Raw genomic sequence first — 17,665 nt, forward strand, 5'->3', positions numbered from 1 at the left:
CAAGGAGCTCTCCAAACAGGTCAGGGACGCAGTTGTGGAGAAGTACAGAGTAATAACAAAATATCTGAAACTTTGAAAAAAATTGAAAGAATATGGCACCACAACAAACCAAAACTCACAGACCAGCCAAGGAGGGCATTAATCAGAGAGGCAACAAAGAGACCAAAGATAACCCTGAAGGAGCTGCAAAGCTCCACAGCGGAGATTGGAGTATCTGTCCATAGGACCACTAAGCCATACACTCCACCGAGCTGGGCTTTATGGAAGAGTGGCCAGAAAAAAAGCCATTGCTTAAAGAAAAAAAAATAAGCAAACACGTTTGGTGTTTGCTAAAAGGCATGTGGGAGACTCCCAAAACATGTTGAAGAAGGTACTCTGGCCAGATGAGACTAAAATTGAGCTTTTTGGACATCAAGGAAAATGCTTTGTCTGGCACAAACCCAACACCTCTCATCACCCCAAGAACACCATCCCCACAGTGAAGCATGGTGGTGGCAGCATCATGCTGTGGGGATGTTTTTCCATTGGCAGGGACTGGGGAACTGGTCAGAATTGAAGGAATGATGGATGGTCCTAAATACAGGGAAATTCTTGAGGGAAGCCTGTTTCAGTCTTCCAGAGATTTGAGACTAGGATGGAGGTTCACCTTCCAGCAAAACAATGACCCTTAGCATACTGCTAAAGCAACACTAGAGTGGTTTAAGGGGGAACTTGGAATGGCCTAGTCAAAGCCCAGAACTCAATCCAATTGAGAATCTGTGGTATGACTTAAAGAGTGCTGTACACCAGCAAAACCCATCCAACTTGAAGGAGCTGGAGCAGTTTTGCCTTGAAGAATGGGCAAAAATGCCAGTGGCTAGATGTGCCAAGCTTATAGAGACATATCCCAAGAGACTTGCAGCTGTAATTGCTGCAAAAGGTGTCTCTACAAAGTATTGACTTTGAGGGGGTGAATAGTTATGCACGCTCAAGTTGTTTTTTTTCTCTTATTTCTTGTTTGTTTCACAATAAAAAATATTTTGCATCTTCAAAGTGGTAGGCATGTTGTATAAATCAAAATTATACAACCCCCCCCCCAAAAAAAATCTATTTTAATTCCAGTTTGTAAGGCAACAAAAAAAGGAAAAATGCCAAGGGGGTGAATACTTTCGCAAGCCACTGTATAAGGCAAGACTGATCCTAGACATTTTAATACGGCCCTGCTCTAACGTCAGCATGGCGGGTCAGTGAGAACTAAGGCTGCTGGTCTCCATACTGTAGCTGCCAGGCCAGGACCAGAACCAGCTCCCTCTCAAAAGGTGCCCCTTCATCATGTTTCCACTCATTAAGTCACTGCTGAAGCAAGCCCTTGTTACCATTAACCTGACAATAAGGCCTGCTGGAGCTGCTTAATGCCCTTGCTTTCCATTTCAATGAATGATTGTGTGCGGATGGTGGTGAGTGTGTCTCTTCAGGACCAGTTAGCCTAGCTATGGTTGGCGCCAGTCATGTTAAATACAGGTCACTAGAACGTGTGCTGTAGCCTTGGTGGTCTGTCCTGCTCTTGATTCTCAGTCTGGGAATTTCAATGAAGATTTATGTAAATGGAATGAGTACCCATACTGAAGACATTTGATATAATGGGAAATGGAAGTGTTATACAAGATGATATCTACAAACAGACTAATATTAGAAATGAAAGGATCCGTTTTGCTACATTAGGTCAGATATTTCTATTAATAGACATGAGAACTAAAGAAGAAAATGTTTTGCGATTGTAAACACATCAAACCACTGGACAGCCTAATGATCTCATCTAGCATTTTCTAACATTTGTATGATCTGATTTACACATTTGTGCTTTAGTAACAAATTACTGATTATAAATGTCTCAGGCAGAAAAAAAGGGGAATACAACTTCAGAGATGGAGTGGAGAGAGGGGTTACAGAGTAGAGTGGTATTAACAGACATTCAACACACACAACCGTGTGAATGGATGAGTTTACCTCGGACCTCCTTCAAAGGGGGGGGGGGGGTCATATCCCAAGGACACAATCCCTAGACTAATCTGAGTGTTAAATGCACCCTAAAATGGGTTGAGAAACACCAATATTACATTAATGTTATACACTCATTGGCCAGCACAAAAAATGGATTGCTCCTAGACAGTGAATCACGTGGCCGTGGCTTGCTATATAGAGCAGGCAGACAGGCATCGAGGCATTCAGTTACTGTTCAATTGAACATTAGAATGGGCAAAACGAGTGATCTAAGCGACTTTGAGCATGCTATGATCGTCGGTGCCAGGCGCGCCAGATACAGTATATTAGAAACAAAAGACATCCAGTCAGCGACAGTCCTGATGAGAAGTCAAAGGAGAATGACAAGAACCATGCAAGCTAACAGGCGGGCCACAAACAGACAAATAACGGCACAGTACAACAGTGGTGTGAAGAACGGCATCTCGGAAAGCACAACTCATTGGTCCTTGTCACGGATTGGCTATTGCAGCAGACGACCACACTGGGTTCCACTCCTATCAGCTAAACACAAGAAGAAGTGGCTCCAGTGGGCATGTGATCACCAACATTGGACAATAGCGGAGTGGAAAAACATTGCCTGGTCTGACGAATCCTGGTCACTTTTGCGTCATGCTGATGGCAGAATCAGGATTTGGTGTAAGCAGCATGAGTCCATGGACCCATCCTACCTGGTGTCAACGGTACAGCCTGGTGGCAGTGGTGTACTGGCGTGGGGAATGTTTTCCTGCTACACGTTAGGTCCCTTGATACCAATTGAGCAAAACGTTTCCGACACCTTCTAGAATCCAGGCCCTAAAGAATTCAGGCTGTTCTGGAGGCAAAGGGAGGTCCGACCCAGTACTAGATGGGTGTACTTAATAAACTGACCACTGTGTACACTATTATGGGGCAACCATATCCATTTCAACCATCACTCCATTAACTCCTGTGGGAAGGAAGTGTGAAGTACGATGTTTAGGGTTGCAAAGATAACGATAATTTACAAAAGTTAACTGAATCTTCAGTAATTTTGGAAATGAAATGTAACATTTATGACAATCCATTGTAACTTTGGTTATTTATACTAGAATAACATATATAGTATTCATTTTTTATATCGGTGTCCATATTGTCCATGAGTTTCTAGTAGATAGACCATATGGTTTTAGAGAAAATAGCCTAATTAACGAAAAAAAACGTCTAATCAACAACGGCATTATTTTCAATTAACTCAATTATTTTCAATCTTCCAACTATTGACTTTTCTTCACAAGTGCCACCAGTTTGATGCCAAAAAACATAGACAACAAATACATACACTAAAATATATATTTTTTTAATTAATGCTGAAACCCTTATATTAAACACCAATGGTATTCACTAAGTTGACGATTTATATTCAGGATCATGTTCTACAGCTTTGTCATTCTATTTTTGTATTTAAAAAAAATCATAATTATTTTATATATTTACATGTGATAAGGCCAGAGATAATTACAGACACCTGTGATAATCTGAAGTATCCAAAAGGGAAAGGGGGATACCTAGTCAGTTGTACGACTGAATGTATTCAACCGAAATGTGTCTTCCGCATTTAACACAGCCCCTCTGAATCAGGGCCACTAGATGTCTTGTGGGGGATTACATAAAATCCTTGAAAGATACCAAACTTCTGGTAGTTTACCAGTAGACTTTGAAGTTTCAAGTAATATACCCTCCCTTTGCAACCCTAACGATGCTAGAGGATAAATGAAATCAACTGAGATATAGGGGTACAAACAGAGTTTACCACACAGCATATAGAAACAAGAATCCATCTTAATCCTAGCCCAGTGATCTAAGTCAATGTTATGGAGCAGAAGCTAAAGCTAGACAGGATTGTCTGTGGCTGTTCACAGGATTAGCGCCAGGCAACAGCAGTGAGTTTCTTCCCCTTCACTGTGATTAGTAGTACATTCATGAAACAACGTGCCGCTGATGTATAATGCATTATGGCTTGAGCGCAAATGAGCTTTTGCTATATTAACATCCACACAATTTGCATTTACTGTGATCTTGGTGTAAATTCAGTCTTGTCTGAACGAGACCTAGGTGGGCCTTTAAGAAACCGTATGGCGCAAAAAAACGTAATAATAATAATTTAAAAAAAAGAAGAGTTGGACCGCAGAGTGAAGGAAAAGCAGCCAACTCAGCATGTGGGTACTCCTTCAAGACTGTTGGAAAAAGCATTCCAGGCAAAGCTGGATGAGAGAACGCCAAGAGTGTGCAAAGCGGTCATCAAGGCAAAGGGTGGTTACTTTGAAGAATTTGTTTAACACATGTATGCATGTTACATACATACAGTTGAAGTGAGAAGTTTACATACACCTTAGCCAAATACATTTAAACTCAGTTTCACAATTCCTGACGTTTAATCCTAGTAAAGATTCCCTGTCTTAGGTCAGTTAGGATCACCACTTTATTTAAAGAACGTAAATGTCAGAATAATAGTGGAGAGAATGATTTATTTCAGCTTTTATTTTTTTCATCACATTCCCAGTGGGTCAGAAATGTACATATACTCAATTAGTATTTGGTAGCATTGCCTTTAAATTGTTTAACTTAGGTCAAACGTTTCAGGTAGCCCTCCACCTGCTTCCCACATAAGTTGGGTGAATTTTGGCCCATTCCTCCTGACAGAGCTGGTGTAACTGAGTCAGGTTTGTAGGCCTCCTTGCTCGCACCCGCTTTTTCAGTTCTGCCCACAAATTTTCTATGGGATTGAGGTCAGGCCTTTGTGATGGCCACTCCAATACCTTGACTTTGTTGTCCTTTAGCCATTTTGACACAACTTCGGAAGTATGCGTGTGGTCATTGTCCATTTGGAAGACCCAATTGCTATCAAGCTTTAACTTTCTGACTGATGTCTTGAGATGTTGCTTCAATATATCCACATAATTTTCCTACCTCATGATGCCATCTATTTTGTGAAGTGCACCAGTCCCTCCTGCAGCAAAGCACCCCCACAACATGATGCTGCCACCCCCTTGCTTCACGGTTGGGATGTTGTTCTTCGGCTTGCAAGCATTTTTCCTCCAAACATAACGATGGTCATTATGGCCAAACAGTTCTATTTTTGTTTCATCAGACCAGAGGACATTTCTCCAAAAAGTACGATCTTTGACCCCATGTGCAGTTGCAAATCATAGTCTGGCTTTTTTATGGCGGTTTTGTAGTAGTGGCTTCTTCCTTGTGAGCGGCCTTTCAGGTTATGTCGATATAGGACTTGTTTTACTGTGGATATAGATACTTTTGTACCCGTTTCCTCCAGCATCTTTATAAGGTCCTTTGCTGTTGTTTTGGGATTGATTTGCTTTTCGCACCAAAGTACCTTCATCTCTAGGAGACAGAACGCGTCTCCTTCCTGAGCGGTATGATGGCTGCGTGGTCCCATGGTGTTTATACTTGTGTACTATTGTTTGTACAGATGAGCTTGGTACCTTCAGGCGTTTGGAAATTGCTCCTAAGGATGAACCAGACTTGTGGAGGTCTACAATTTTCTTTCTGAGGACTTGGCTGATTTCTTTTGATTTTCCCATGATGTCAAGCAAAGCACTGAGTTTGAAGGTAGGCCTTGGAATACATCCACAGGTACACCTGCAATTGACTCAAATGATGTCAATTAGCCTATCAGAAGCTTCTAAAGCCATGACATCCTTTCCTGGAATTTTCCAAGCTGTTTAAAGGCACAGTCAACTTAGTGTATGTAAACTTCTGACCCACTGGAATTGTGATACAGTGAATTACAAGTTAAATAATCTGTCTGTAAACGATTGTTGTAAAAATGTATTTTGTCATGCACAAAGTAGATGTCCTAACCAACTTGCCAAAACTATAGTTTGTTAACAAGAAATTTGTGGAGTGGTTGAAAAACGAATTTGTTCAAACATATTCCTCACCATATGTCTGCTGCAGAGGGACAGAGAGCCATGAGAAAATTAGTTTTGATCAGTCAGAGATAAAAGTGCTGAAAACAAACGGTCTCCCTATTTAAAAAGAAGATGGAGGACAAGCTACGAAGGAGTTTTGGTGCAGGTACAGCCAACTACTGCAAAAATAATATTGCAGTATTGTCAAAACTATACAATATAACATCAAAAATAATATTGTGATATGTAACTATGTTTCCCCCCCCCATCACTAATACAGAGAGAGTGTGAGACAGAAGGGAAAGATATACAGCAGAGAGAAGAGAGAACCACACAGAACATTCCACATTAACTGCCAGGGTTTCTGTTTTCTCCAGTAACATCCCAGTAAGGTTTAGGTGTCAGGAGTTAATAGAGCTTGACTGTCTCTCTCATCCTGACAAATGAGAATGGGGCTCTCAGTCTGTCAATCCCCATTCCTCAACGACATGTTAGCCCAACAGAGATCACAGCCAACAAGACAACCACTGCCATTGGCACCTTCAGACTGAACATCCATCCGTCACTCGTCCAAAGACATGTTATATCTGGCCAGAAAACTTTGGTTACTGATATGAACACATGACTCTATATAAAGGTTCACTTCATATGTTTGGAAAGCACAGGTCCCTTGTATGACTCACAGTAGTGTTAGCTCTGGGCCGGTCAGATCAGATCTGCTCTCGGTTGGTGCATACTAAAGGCCTTCATAAGGCCACAAAAGAGTGCTCATCAAGGTGTGACGAATCAGCCACAGGGGACAACAGTTTAGTTCCCAGCCAGAGGGAGCACTAAGTAGGTCGCAGCAGGTTATGTGACCCACTCTAATGCTCCTTTTGTTTCCCTACAATACAATACCTTGTCTGACGGGCTGGAAGTTTATACCAGAGGAACAGGAAAGGGATCGATTTTCACAGAGGTGGTTGGGTTTTTACATGCAGATCAGTGAAATAGAAAACATTTCTCACCGATCAGTCACTATGAATATAAATCCTACCGCAGATTCCTATTTCATTGCCTGAACTCGATGCTCCTGTAATGAAATACACAAATCGCCATAATCTAATTGTCTAGGAAGGGTGGGCTGACATTGGGCCAGTGGGACTGACATCCTAAACATCTTGAGCCTCTCCAGTAGAGAGAACGCAGCCTGTCTCACTGCAATAGGAATGATTCAGCGATCATGTTCCCTTATTACTGCAGTGATCAAATTCATCACCATCAGTGCTGCTGAAGCCAAGAACATTTGCATTTAAATCTGTGCAGCCCCCCCTCCCCCTTTCTTGAAGCTTCAGAGTGAGAAGGACCAATAGGCATAGTCAATTACAGGAGGGTGGGGGAGGGGACTGCAGGAAGTTATTGATGCAATTAAGGGCGTCACGCTGCAGGCTTCAGGCATCGTGATTCTGACGAAAATACGCTCTGTCTTTATCAAACTAATGTTTTTGCATATTTTCAGTGTGGAACGTCTCTGTTTAGGGGGCATAGGCTAACCAATTAGAAATGGCTCTAGCAGTTTGCAAAGTAGCCTAAGCGGAAAATAGACGGGACACAATTATTCCAAAACTGCCGCTCGTTGCTGGAACACATATTTTCCTACTTCAATCAACCAGTCCATTTTGAATTTATGATAAAACTGTTGTCATTTGGCAAGGAATGTAGCTTGTGTATCCCATCAGTTAGATCGGTTTTTAATAGGCATTGCTGTAGGCCTAACGGGAGGTTGTGTGCACACTTTGCACGCGTGTGTGGAGGGAGCGGTCAGAATGCAATTTAGTGAATGAGACAAGGAGGGGAAAGGGAATTTAGGGAGAAGAACTTTGTGATGATTGGATTGGTTTATTTTTTTTTGTGCCCCACAAATACACATGTACTACTCCCCTAAGGTCAAAGTAAATTAACGTGGTCGTCAAGACATAATTGTATATTTTTTTCCAGGACAAAAAAAATTCACTTGCACATTCCGGCAGCCAAAGCACATTCCTACAAATCGTTTTTTAGTATTTGAAAAAAATAAAAAATAAAAATTATATATGGTTAAAGATCGAGCTTTGACGTCTGTTAGAGTACTCGATTACATTCAATTCAGCAGTTTTTTCTAAGTCTAGCTATCTAGAACCTTAAAGGGTTCTTTGGCTATCATCCCCAAAGGAGGACCCTTTGAAGAACCATTTTTGGTTTTAGGTAGAACCATTTCTACAGAGGGTTCAACCGGGAACCAAAAAGGGTTCTACCGGGAACCAAAAAGGGTTCTCCTTTTGGTACAGCCTTAGAACCCTTTTGGGAACATTTTTGTAAGAGTGCCAGCTGCCTCCCTGCAGCAGTCATAACACCCAGCTAGGACTACCCATCGCTGCATGAGGGCCACTACCCAATTGTGGGAACAGGATAAATGTATGTATGTGAATACTATCCAGACTCCTTTGTAGAAGTAACTCACACAGAGAAAAGTGTTACCCCTACAGTGTAGCATAATCACTACGACTACCCCCTTCCATTTTTAATTAGAGCGTTTTTGCTTCGGATGAAGAAACATGTCGTCTCTCCCTCCTTTTTCCTCGTAACTGCCCTACTTCTCCTTCTTAAATTTACCTGAGTCTAGGTGGCAGCTCGTTAATGTATGGGACCCAGAGTTCACACTCATATTTGGTTAAAACGATGCAAAATACTATAATTCAGAGACAAAAAACTTCTGAATGAGCTTCAGGCATGAATGACAGCATGACCTGAAGCTCTTGGTCATGAGCTGGGAAGTAAAATACCTCCTAAAACTAAAACCAACCACTCTGAGAGAATGAAATGACTCACCCTCTACCCAAATGACACTGCATTTAGCTAGCCTAGCATACATATCCTAATTTAAAGTCACACATTGCCTGTTAGCTAAATGCAGTGTCATTTGGGTAGGGTGAGTGATTTCATTCTCTCAAAAGAATAATTGGCTTTTGGTGTGACTTTAAATTAGGATATGAATGCTAGGCTAGCTCACTCATGACATGTCAATGTGAGTTTTCCTGTCAGTTTCTCAGTGTACAGTAGAAGAGCACACAAGAGCACTACACATTAGCGCCAAATTACATATATAAACCCTGGATTGCAGATGCAATGTATTGATGAGAGGCTTTGAAGCCACCGATCAGCCATATTGGCACTCCCCAGATTAAGCAAACCTCCATGGGAATGAATGGAATTCTACAGTATTTCAATTAAATGTTTCAAGGACAAAATTACATGTACTTAAGTATGTTGTTGTTGTAGTGGTGACAGAACTTTATTTGTATGTTTAGCTCACATAATACAATTTAAAAGTACGCATTAAAGTGAAATAATATAATAAACATGGCAAAAACAAAATGTAGACATTAATGAATTTATTTCTATAGCTTCCGAAAAAAATTTACACTGGTGGGGGAGTGCCAAGATGGAGGCAAGGTGGCTTCAAAACAGCAGCCTCTGTCAGTAATTTAGAGTATACAGTGCATTCGGAAAGTATTCAGACCCCTTGACTTTTTCCACATTTTGTTACGTTACAGCCTTCTAAAATGTATTAAATAGTTTTCCCCCCTCAATCTACACACAATATCCCATAATGACAAAGCAATTTTTTTAAAATTAATAACAAATTTCACACATAAGTATTCAGACCCTTTACTCAGTACTTTGTTGAAATACCTTTGACAGCAATTACAGCCTTGAGTCTTCTTGGGTATGACGCTACAAAGCTTGGCACACCTGTATTTGGGGAGTTTTTCCCCATTGCTCTCCGCAGATCCTTTCAAGCTCTGTCAGGACCTCGTGGCTTGGTTTTTGCTCTGACGTGCACTGTCAACTGTGGGACCTTATATAGACAGGTGTGTCTCTTTCCAAATCATGTCCAATCAATTGAATTTACCACAGGTGGACTCCAATCAAGTTGTAGAAACATCTCAAGGATGATAAATGGAAACAGGATGCACCTGAGCTACATTTCGAGTCTCATAACAAAAGGTCTGAATACTTATCTAAATAAGGTATTTCTGTTTTCACTTTGTCATTATGGGGTATTGTGTGTAGATTGATGAGAAAAAACTAATATTTAATACATTTCAGAATAAGGCTGTAACGTAACAAAATGTGGAAAAAGTCAGGGGGTCAGAATACTTTCCAAAGGCACTGTATAGAAATCATTCATTAGCACCAGCGAAATGTCTCCCTGAAAAGCCAATCCTCATGGTCTGTACAGGAAGTCTCACAGCATGCTGTGGGAACAAGACTGTTCCCCGCACGGCAGTTGGGAACCTGCCAATGTTTCTCAGCAGCTAGCGTCAAACACGTCCATATTGTCGGTCACAGGGTTCCATTTCAAGCATCTCTACTATGAAGCTCTATTCATACCCTTCGAATGAATGCTCTGCGTGTCCATTTCCCTTCATCGTCACTTCTTCTCCTCTCTCACTACCCATCGCGCTCCCTCACTCCCAGCATGAAGAACTGTGGTCAAAGGATATTGCTAGTTGGACTATTCTCAGGAAAATAACATAGTTTTGATCCAAACTCCACCCTGTACTTCAAGCGCTATATCAGGGTCATAGAGTATACCTTACAGTAATACCACAATTTCAGAGGAACTCTAGGAGAGAAAAAACAGAACAACCAATCTATTTTTGTCCAATTCAACAGGAAGTGTTGGGATTTACATGTCTGTTAGCTAAATCTCAAGGTCCTAAATTTACATTCACATCACTTTCAATAAGCCCCCATTACCATTCTCTAAAACATCTTCAAACAATATTGCAGTCTTCAGAACATCAGTCATTCATTATCAAGCAGATTACATTTCACATGAAAGGCATCAATCTAGGACTATTCTGAAATTTGATTTTAGGCTAAAATATTGCATTGGCTGATTTGGATCACAAAGCAAAGCAATCTCAGAGATAATCTTTAATAACCACAAAAGTAAATAGGCTGGTAATGAAAAGCACAATTTATCATGGCAGATCTCTGCCCATTCAAACATCACAAATCGTCCCCTTTCCCAAACCATACTGTATAGGGTGTGCACACTGTGACAAGCATTTCTCTACACACACACATATTTAGCAGATGTTATTGCGTGTGACCAATACAATTTGATTTGAATCATTTTGGGGCTAAGGCCACATCAGGATTTAAATTCAGAGGAGGTCCGCACAGATTTCTTTATGTTGTTTTCTTGTCAAAAGCAATTTGCAGGCCAGAAAATTGCACTTATTTGAAAACATATAGCTCCACTAAAATTTCTACATACATTCTATTAAGTTTTAGACGTTCAAGAGTGGCCTGGAGTGTTTTTGTACTCAAACCTCCCGTGGGATAGTTAGAATGAGATCAAGCCCACCCCTGTAGATCAAGTATTGTTGCCCACCCCTGTGGCCAAGACAGAGCAGTTGGTCTCATACCTTGGCTTTCATAATATATAACAGTGTGTTAGCGTATGAACCCAGGAAGTTTAGTCCTGATGTACTAATGTGTATCTCAATAAACTAAACACAATCCATACACCCACTTGGGTAACACTTTACATTAAGGGTGTTTTCACATGTCGTCTGATGAAAACCTCACACTTTTTTTTATACATGCTTTGAAAGCAGTAACTCTCCTCAATGTACTCTTAACATTCCATGGCTCTAGGACCAATAAAATGTACTCAAAAGACAGTAGCTTCTGAAGTTTAGAAAGTGTATGTTTGTTAATGGTAAAATGTCCATTTTGGAGATAAGAGGTTTTCACCCGACAACGACGATAGTCCTCTAAAAGTTGCTCTTATATCTTTTTAGTAAAATTACACAACAACATCCAAAGAACTAGAACAGTAATAAGCTTTACTCATCACACCAACAGCTGAAGTCAGAGACGTTGAGAACGCCGGTTAGAACCCAGACATTTTACAGCACTGATCAGTCTTGGCTCATTCATGCATTCAGCACCTTGAAGTTTAATACAGTAACCATGCCAACCTGTAACCCTTAACAACAGACTGCTGTCAGGATAAAAAAAAATCCCTCCTTTGATGTACTGCTTTAATGGTAAAGCTATAAAAAGACGACAAAAGGATGCCACCATTTACACCCTTAACACAGTGCACTATAAGCCAATTAGACAGACAGCCAATCAGAACTCACCGAGACGTCGAAGACCTCTTCTGTGTCGTCCAACATGCGTATCTTAATGGAGACGTGGCGTCCAGGGGGCATGATTGGAGGCCGGTGGCCAGGGTCCAGGGTGCTGATGCCCAGGGTCTCCTGGGCTCCAAGACGCTGGGCTGCTGATGCTCTGTGCTCGGGCTCCACCATGGTGCTCTGTTGTGCTACCGTACAGCCTGCAGGGGAGGCAGAAGAACCGTCACACACACACACACACACATACACGCGTGTAACAAAGTAGGTTCCGTCCCTGTCCCTCACTGGGCTCGAACCCGGGACATTTTGTACAACACACACTCACACGTACGTACTCACGCACGCACCAGGGTTGCGAAGGTCATGGAATTCTGGATGACGGTATTTGGCCAGCCAAATGCTGCAGTCTCCGTAATAGCAAAAATGTCATAAATAGCTCAAATGTAATAAATGTTAGACGCACATTTTCTGCTCTCCTTCGCTCCTGACTGCATGTGCTGCCATAGAAATAGAAGGAATAGAAAGGGTGTCCCCATTCAAGTCAATGATGGCATAAACGGGTGGATGGGCAGCCATTACTAGTGTACCCCATAAGAGCAAAGCAGGAAGTAAAAGCAGGAAGTAAAAGAAGGACATGTAGTTTACCCATCAATATGGGTTGTAACTAGATGGAGTACAGCTACGACCGGAAGTGACTTTCGTAGGAGGTTAGGCGCATTTTAGCTAACCCTAACCCATAGGGTTAGCTAATTCCCCTAACCTGCTACGAAAAATTCACTTCCGGTCGTGGTTGTATTCCACCTAGTCAGAACCATCAATATGTGCTGTGATTTGTTCATTCAACTAAACTGACATTACAAAAAACACATTCCATTACATGAGCCACATCGGTCTACATAATAGAAATGAAAATTCTACTTTACCATGGAAAGTGTACCCATGAGTTTACAGGGTCAAATTGTTACGGTTAAAAGGTTCCATGGCCTTTCTATTAATTATATTTCTATGTGTGCTACTGCTGCATTTTGGGGGGTGTTGCCTATGCAACCAAAAACAATTTTGATTGTTGCTCCTTGCTGAAACAAGAAACTAACTTTCACCATGTTGTTAAGAGTCCATTTTACCGCAGAAACGGACTTAAGTGCACAAATGCCCGGTCGTCCCATCTTCTGTCCGTAATTATTTGTATTATTTCATGACGGTCTTCATCCATAACCGTCGGTTACATGGTTATAGCATGCACACACAAACACACACCTTGCTTATCTTTGCCTGTCGGTGGGGCAATAATGCAGTTCATATCATGTCTGTCAACTGTTCAACTATTCATTGTACAACTTGAGCATTAGGGAGTGGGACCCCCCCCCCGCCCCCCATCCCAGAGAAAACAGAGGAGGTGGGTGGGTGGGTTACATAAAAGGAGATGAAGTCCCAGGGAGAGAGTTCACAGCTTGTGTCAGACTAGCAACGTATTTGCAAATGAGGTATTTGCACTCTAAGCTAATGGGGGATAATTGTAGCCTTTGGGAGAAGCAATTAGTTCCCTCTCTCTGTCAATGTGTTGCTTGATTTCAAAGTCACTCGACAAAGCAATAACAGGGATAGTCCCTAAAAATCAAAAAGTAGAAACAATTGACTCTTTGTAAGATCTTTCAAAATGATTTTTAAACTATTTGTTTGGACAAATGACCTGTGGCGTTCCAGTATATAGGCAGAGTGAGTGAACTACAAAACAGCAGAGATAGTAAGGAGCAGCCAAGCGAGAGAATGTCCCAAGTTCACAGACATCCAGCTGCTAATAAGGACATAACATCTGGGCTGTGTGGATCTCCTCATTACGTATGACAGCCCGGTTTCCATGGAGATCGCCATGCATGGCATATTAAATCACATGCAACATCCAGATAGTGTAATTAGGCCTAGGTGGACATGTGAATGAACAGTGGCTAACTCACTTCCTTTCAATGGATGACTAGCTCTAGGTGGTGGAATGTGTTTTGACCAGTTGCAGGATCATTTGTTCTGGGTTGAGGCAACAGGAGCGGGTCAATCCACCCCCATCTCTCAAGCCAACCCCAGAGGCCCTGCTTAACTCTCTGTTTATCACACATTCCAGCATGCTGATGTCATGTTGAGAGCTCACCAAAATGGGTTATTGGAGCGTGGTGGTAGCTCTCATTCAGACAGTACAGTGGTGGCTCGCCGACTCTTGAAGAAGTGCACACGCAATGTTCAAAGTTCGGATTAAGCTGAGGATTGCATATCAAAAGACATTTGAATTTGGCCGACCCATCAAGAGCGCGGAAAATTGAGGCTAAAACTGTTGATCTGTTCAACGACCGTATCGGTTTATTTCTAGCAGCCTCTCAGTCCCCCATAGAGCTGATCAAATAAACCGTTTGTTTACAGTGTGGAGGCAGTGCACCATTACACGCAATGAATATTTAACATCATCATCATCATCATCATCACGGTTGGAGGTTGCTGAACACAGTGCCACACCACACAACTGACCTTGTTTAGCGCAAATGCTTTAAATCAGCTGCACCTGTCCATAATATACACTGCCATGGCCTGGGTGGAGTGCTGTTAGAATGTTCCAGCAAAGGGGTCACAAGTGTGGGAGGGAAGACACCCTTCACTTGGGGAGATGAAAGCCACTGCGGTCACAAGGAGCATAGTGATACTCATGCAGTCCAAGCACGGCTGTGAGTTGTCCCCTTCAAGAGAAACCATGAAGGAGACGTCAACTCCCGTATTGTTTTACAAGCTACCACGCTATGTCAAATGTGCATTGGGATTTTAATATTGGACTGAAAACCCTTGGCTCAGAAGTAACCCATAAACACTGTCGCTAAACACTCCAAACAACAGAGTGAGACCCAGGGCTACGAGAGAGCAGACAATGATTATTTCAACTGATGCTTACCCTTCCCTGCCCCTGAGCTCATGAATCAACGGCCAGTCTGCCATGTGTCGCCCTACAGTATGTGGCCCTCTGAATAAGAATGGAGTCTTTGGCTAGCGAGACTCAGTCACAGCTCTGTTACTACTATGTTGTTACTGTGGAAGACAACCAGGCTTGGACATATGACTGGTATGCCAACCCAGCCCAGGATACTATTGCGTACAATGCCAGGGGAACATATTCATACCAACCAGTGTTCACAGGGCGTTTTACCCAAGCTTGGAACTTGTTTGCTTGAAATTCCCAACGACCATGTAAGATAGCGCTGTGGCTGCTGGCAGGCAGTTTGGGCTTTAACAGAGGCTCCTCTGTCTGTATGCAGCAGCACACAGAGTCCTTCAGAGCAGTCCAACACATGCAGGCACCATTTCTGCAACTGCACAGCTGGATTTGATTACAGCCAGCAGAATGGGCTTGAGGATGGGGTTGTTCAGCCAACTGTCTACCTGAGACGTGCAGAAAACCCACTCCTATTTCCACTGGACAGCAACTTGCTTCAGCTCCACAGACATGTATACCTGGGTGTGGCTCGCATATTTGAACCTATGCATTCAACTGTATGCAGAACTTCACGACAATCCACAATACAGATGATTCATGAGTGTACCTTTGGGGGAGGGGCAAATTGTTTGACAGTTCAGTGAGTCATACCATGTAATCTTTCTGGAAAAATTACAACAAAAAAAGAAATCTAGTTTTGACGCAGGCATATTTGGATGATCAAAATTAACCAATTTGGAAACATACAGGAAATGTTTGCACACCCAAAACAAAAACGGCAAGCTTTTTATATTTCATTGTTGCCCATTAAGAATGCAAGACAGTAACTGGATTAGTTATTGAAAAGTCCTCATGACATTTTGCGCACATAGCTACGATAATGCAGTCTTGAGGAGTACAGTAATCCTTAAGACATTATTGTTAGGCTACCACGCGTGGTGTGACACAAATGCATAACCTCGACTCAACTGACCAGCCACTAACTACCCTCAAGGGTAACTAACTAACAATGGAAAACGTACTCTCACTGATGACGTTTCTATTTCAATCGCAAAAGAGGCACGGCTATGTAAATGCCGTATATCCAACACCTTTATGCCAACAATATTGTATACAGGCTATGGTCTTACGGTCATGAGATGATATCCCATTCAATTTTGGTGTTGTAACGTTACGTCTGATGTAGTGGATGACTATTGCCGTTTTTTTTTTAACCACCGCTCTCGGTTGTGAGAACGACTGGGCAAAAACACGGTTAGTTCTTCCATTAATGTACTACTTGATGGTAATAACGATTGTTCTATCTGCGACAATTAGCCTATATGGTGAAGCATAATGTTAACATTCTTTAAAAACGGGCTACACGGTTACAAAAATCCAAGGCAACTGGGGATAGGCTACTTCTACGATTTCTCTAATCTGCTGAAACAAGTTGCACATAGGGAAATGAATGGTATAAAATCTTACCCTGTTTTAAAAGTGTGGATAATCCACGTGTATGATTCCCAATTTACAAAATATTTTACATCCACTTCCAGACGCAGTTTAGGCTGCTTTCGTGGAGCCAAATGGAGTTCAGATGCTGGTTGTACCGCCGAGAAGCTTCTTCATGGTCGCCATGTCGGACGACTGTGTGCGGGGAGAGACAGGATTACATTGAAACGAGCGGCAGATCCTCTCTTGGCTTGTTACTCCAACAATAAATGAGACACAGTGCCTCCAGCTATTGTGCAAGGAATTGCACCTACTTGCAAGGCAATCCTTGCCAAAGAAATCCTACAACCACATAGCTCCATCTAGCTGTAGAATATGGGGCATACATTAGGCTACAGCCCTAACAAGTCATAACCCATAGCTCTAACCTTAACCCTAGCTCTTTTTCTTCTTCAATGATATCAGGGTGGGCAGGGAAAAAAAAACGTTTAAAGTGCATGCCGCCACCTACTGTGCTGGAATGTACAATCAATCATGATCTGTCCAATTCTGTACTACCATGAAAATACAATTCAAAACCAAATAAATCCATACTAACTTCTACCACACCCTCCACCTTTAGGATTGTTCAGCATGTCAACCAACATTTCAACATTAACATATGTTACCCCCTATATGTATTGTGCAGTCTCCACAATAACCTTCAACCTGGCATCTCTGCTTTCCACAGCCCAAGTTGTATTGAGAACCTTACCAATAAAAGCTATGAAGTCAACTTTATGGGGTGGCAGGTAGCCTAGCGGTTAGATCAAATCCCCGAGCTGACAAGGTAGAAATCTGTCGTTCTGCCCCTGAACAAGGCAGTTAACCCACTGTTCCTAGGCCGTCATTGAAAATAAGAATTCGTTCTTAACTGACTTGCCTAGTTAAATAAAGGTAAAATAAAAATCATTATCAAAGTGTCCATATTCATGAGTGAAAGATCTCTGAACAGCCCTCGAAACCCTGCCAGGACCATCAGAAGCACCAGCCCTGACAGTAGGTCCTTACTACAGGTACATCCATGTAAACTCCATCAGTCTGACAGTAGGTCAACTTACTACAAGTACATCCATGTCAGATCCATCAGTCTGACTGTAGGTCCACTTACTACAGGTACATCCATGTAAGATCCA

At 42.0% G+C, this 17,665-nt stretch overlaps 1 protein-coding gene across 5 annotated transcripts in view; it reads right to left on the reverse strand.

The window, feature by feature from the left end:
- Positions 1 to 16,774, reverse strand: part of LOC106586263 (FERM, ARHGEF and pleckstrin domain-containing protein 1) — a 73,384-nt gene extending 56,610 nt beyond the window's left edge. For 3 of the 5 annotated variants that reach the window (XM_014173363.3, XM_045707766.2, XM_014173362.3), the window contains exons 1-2: positions 16,524 to 16,754; positions 12,092 to 12,288 (exon numbers count right to left, since the gene is read on the reverse strand). In XM_014173363.3, the coding sequence (XP_014028838.1) occupies positions 12,092 to 12,262 (171 nt within the window). In that variant the 5' untranslated portion in view covers positions 12,263 to 12,288; positions 16,524 to 16,754. Of the gene's footprint in view, positions 1 to 12,091; positions 12,289 to 16,523 lie in introns of all 5 variants that reach the window. The other 2 variants (XM_082968941.1, XM_082968942.1) reach the window with 2 other exon arrangements.
- Between the last annotated feature and the right edge of the window lie 891 nt (positions 16,775 to 17,665).

This window comes from Salmo salar, chromosome 25, assembly GCF_965601325.2.
Source record: "Salmo salar chromosome 25, fSalSal1, whole genome shotgun sequence".
Classification (NCBI taxonomy): Eukaryota; Metazoa; Chordata; class Actinopteri; order Salmoniformes; family Salmonidae; genus Salmo; species Salmo salar.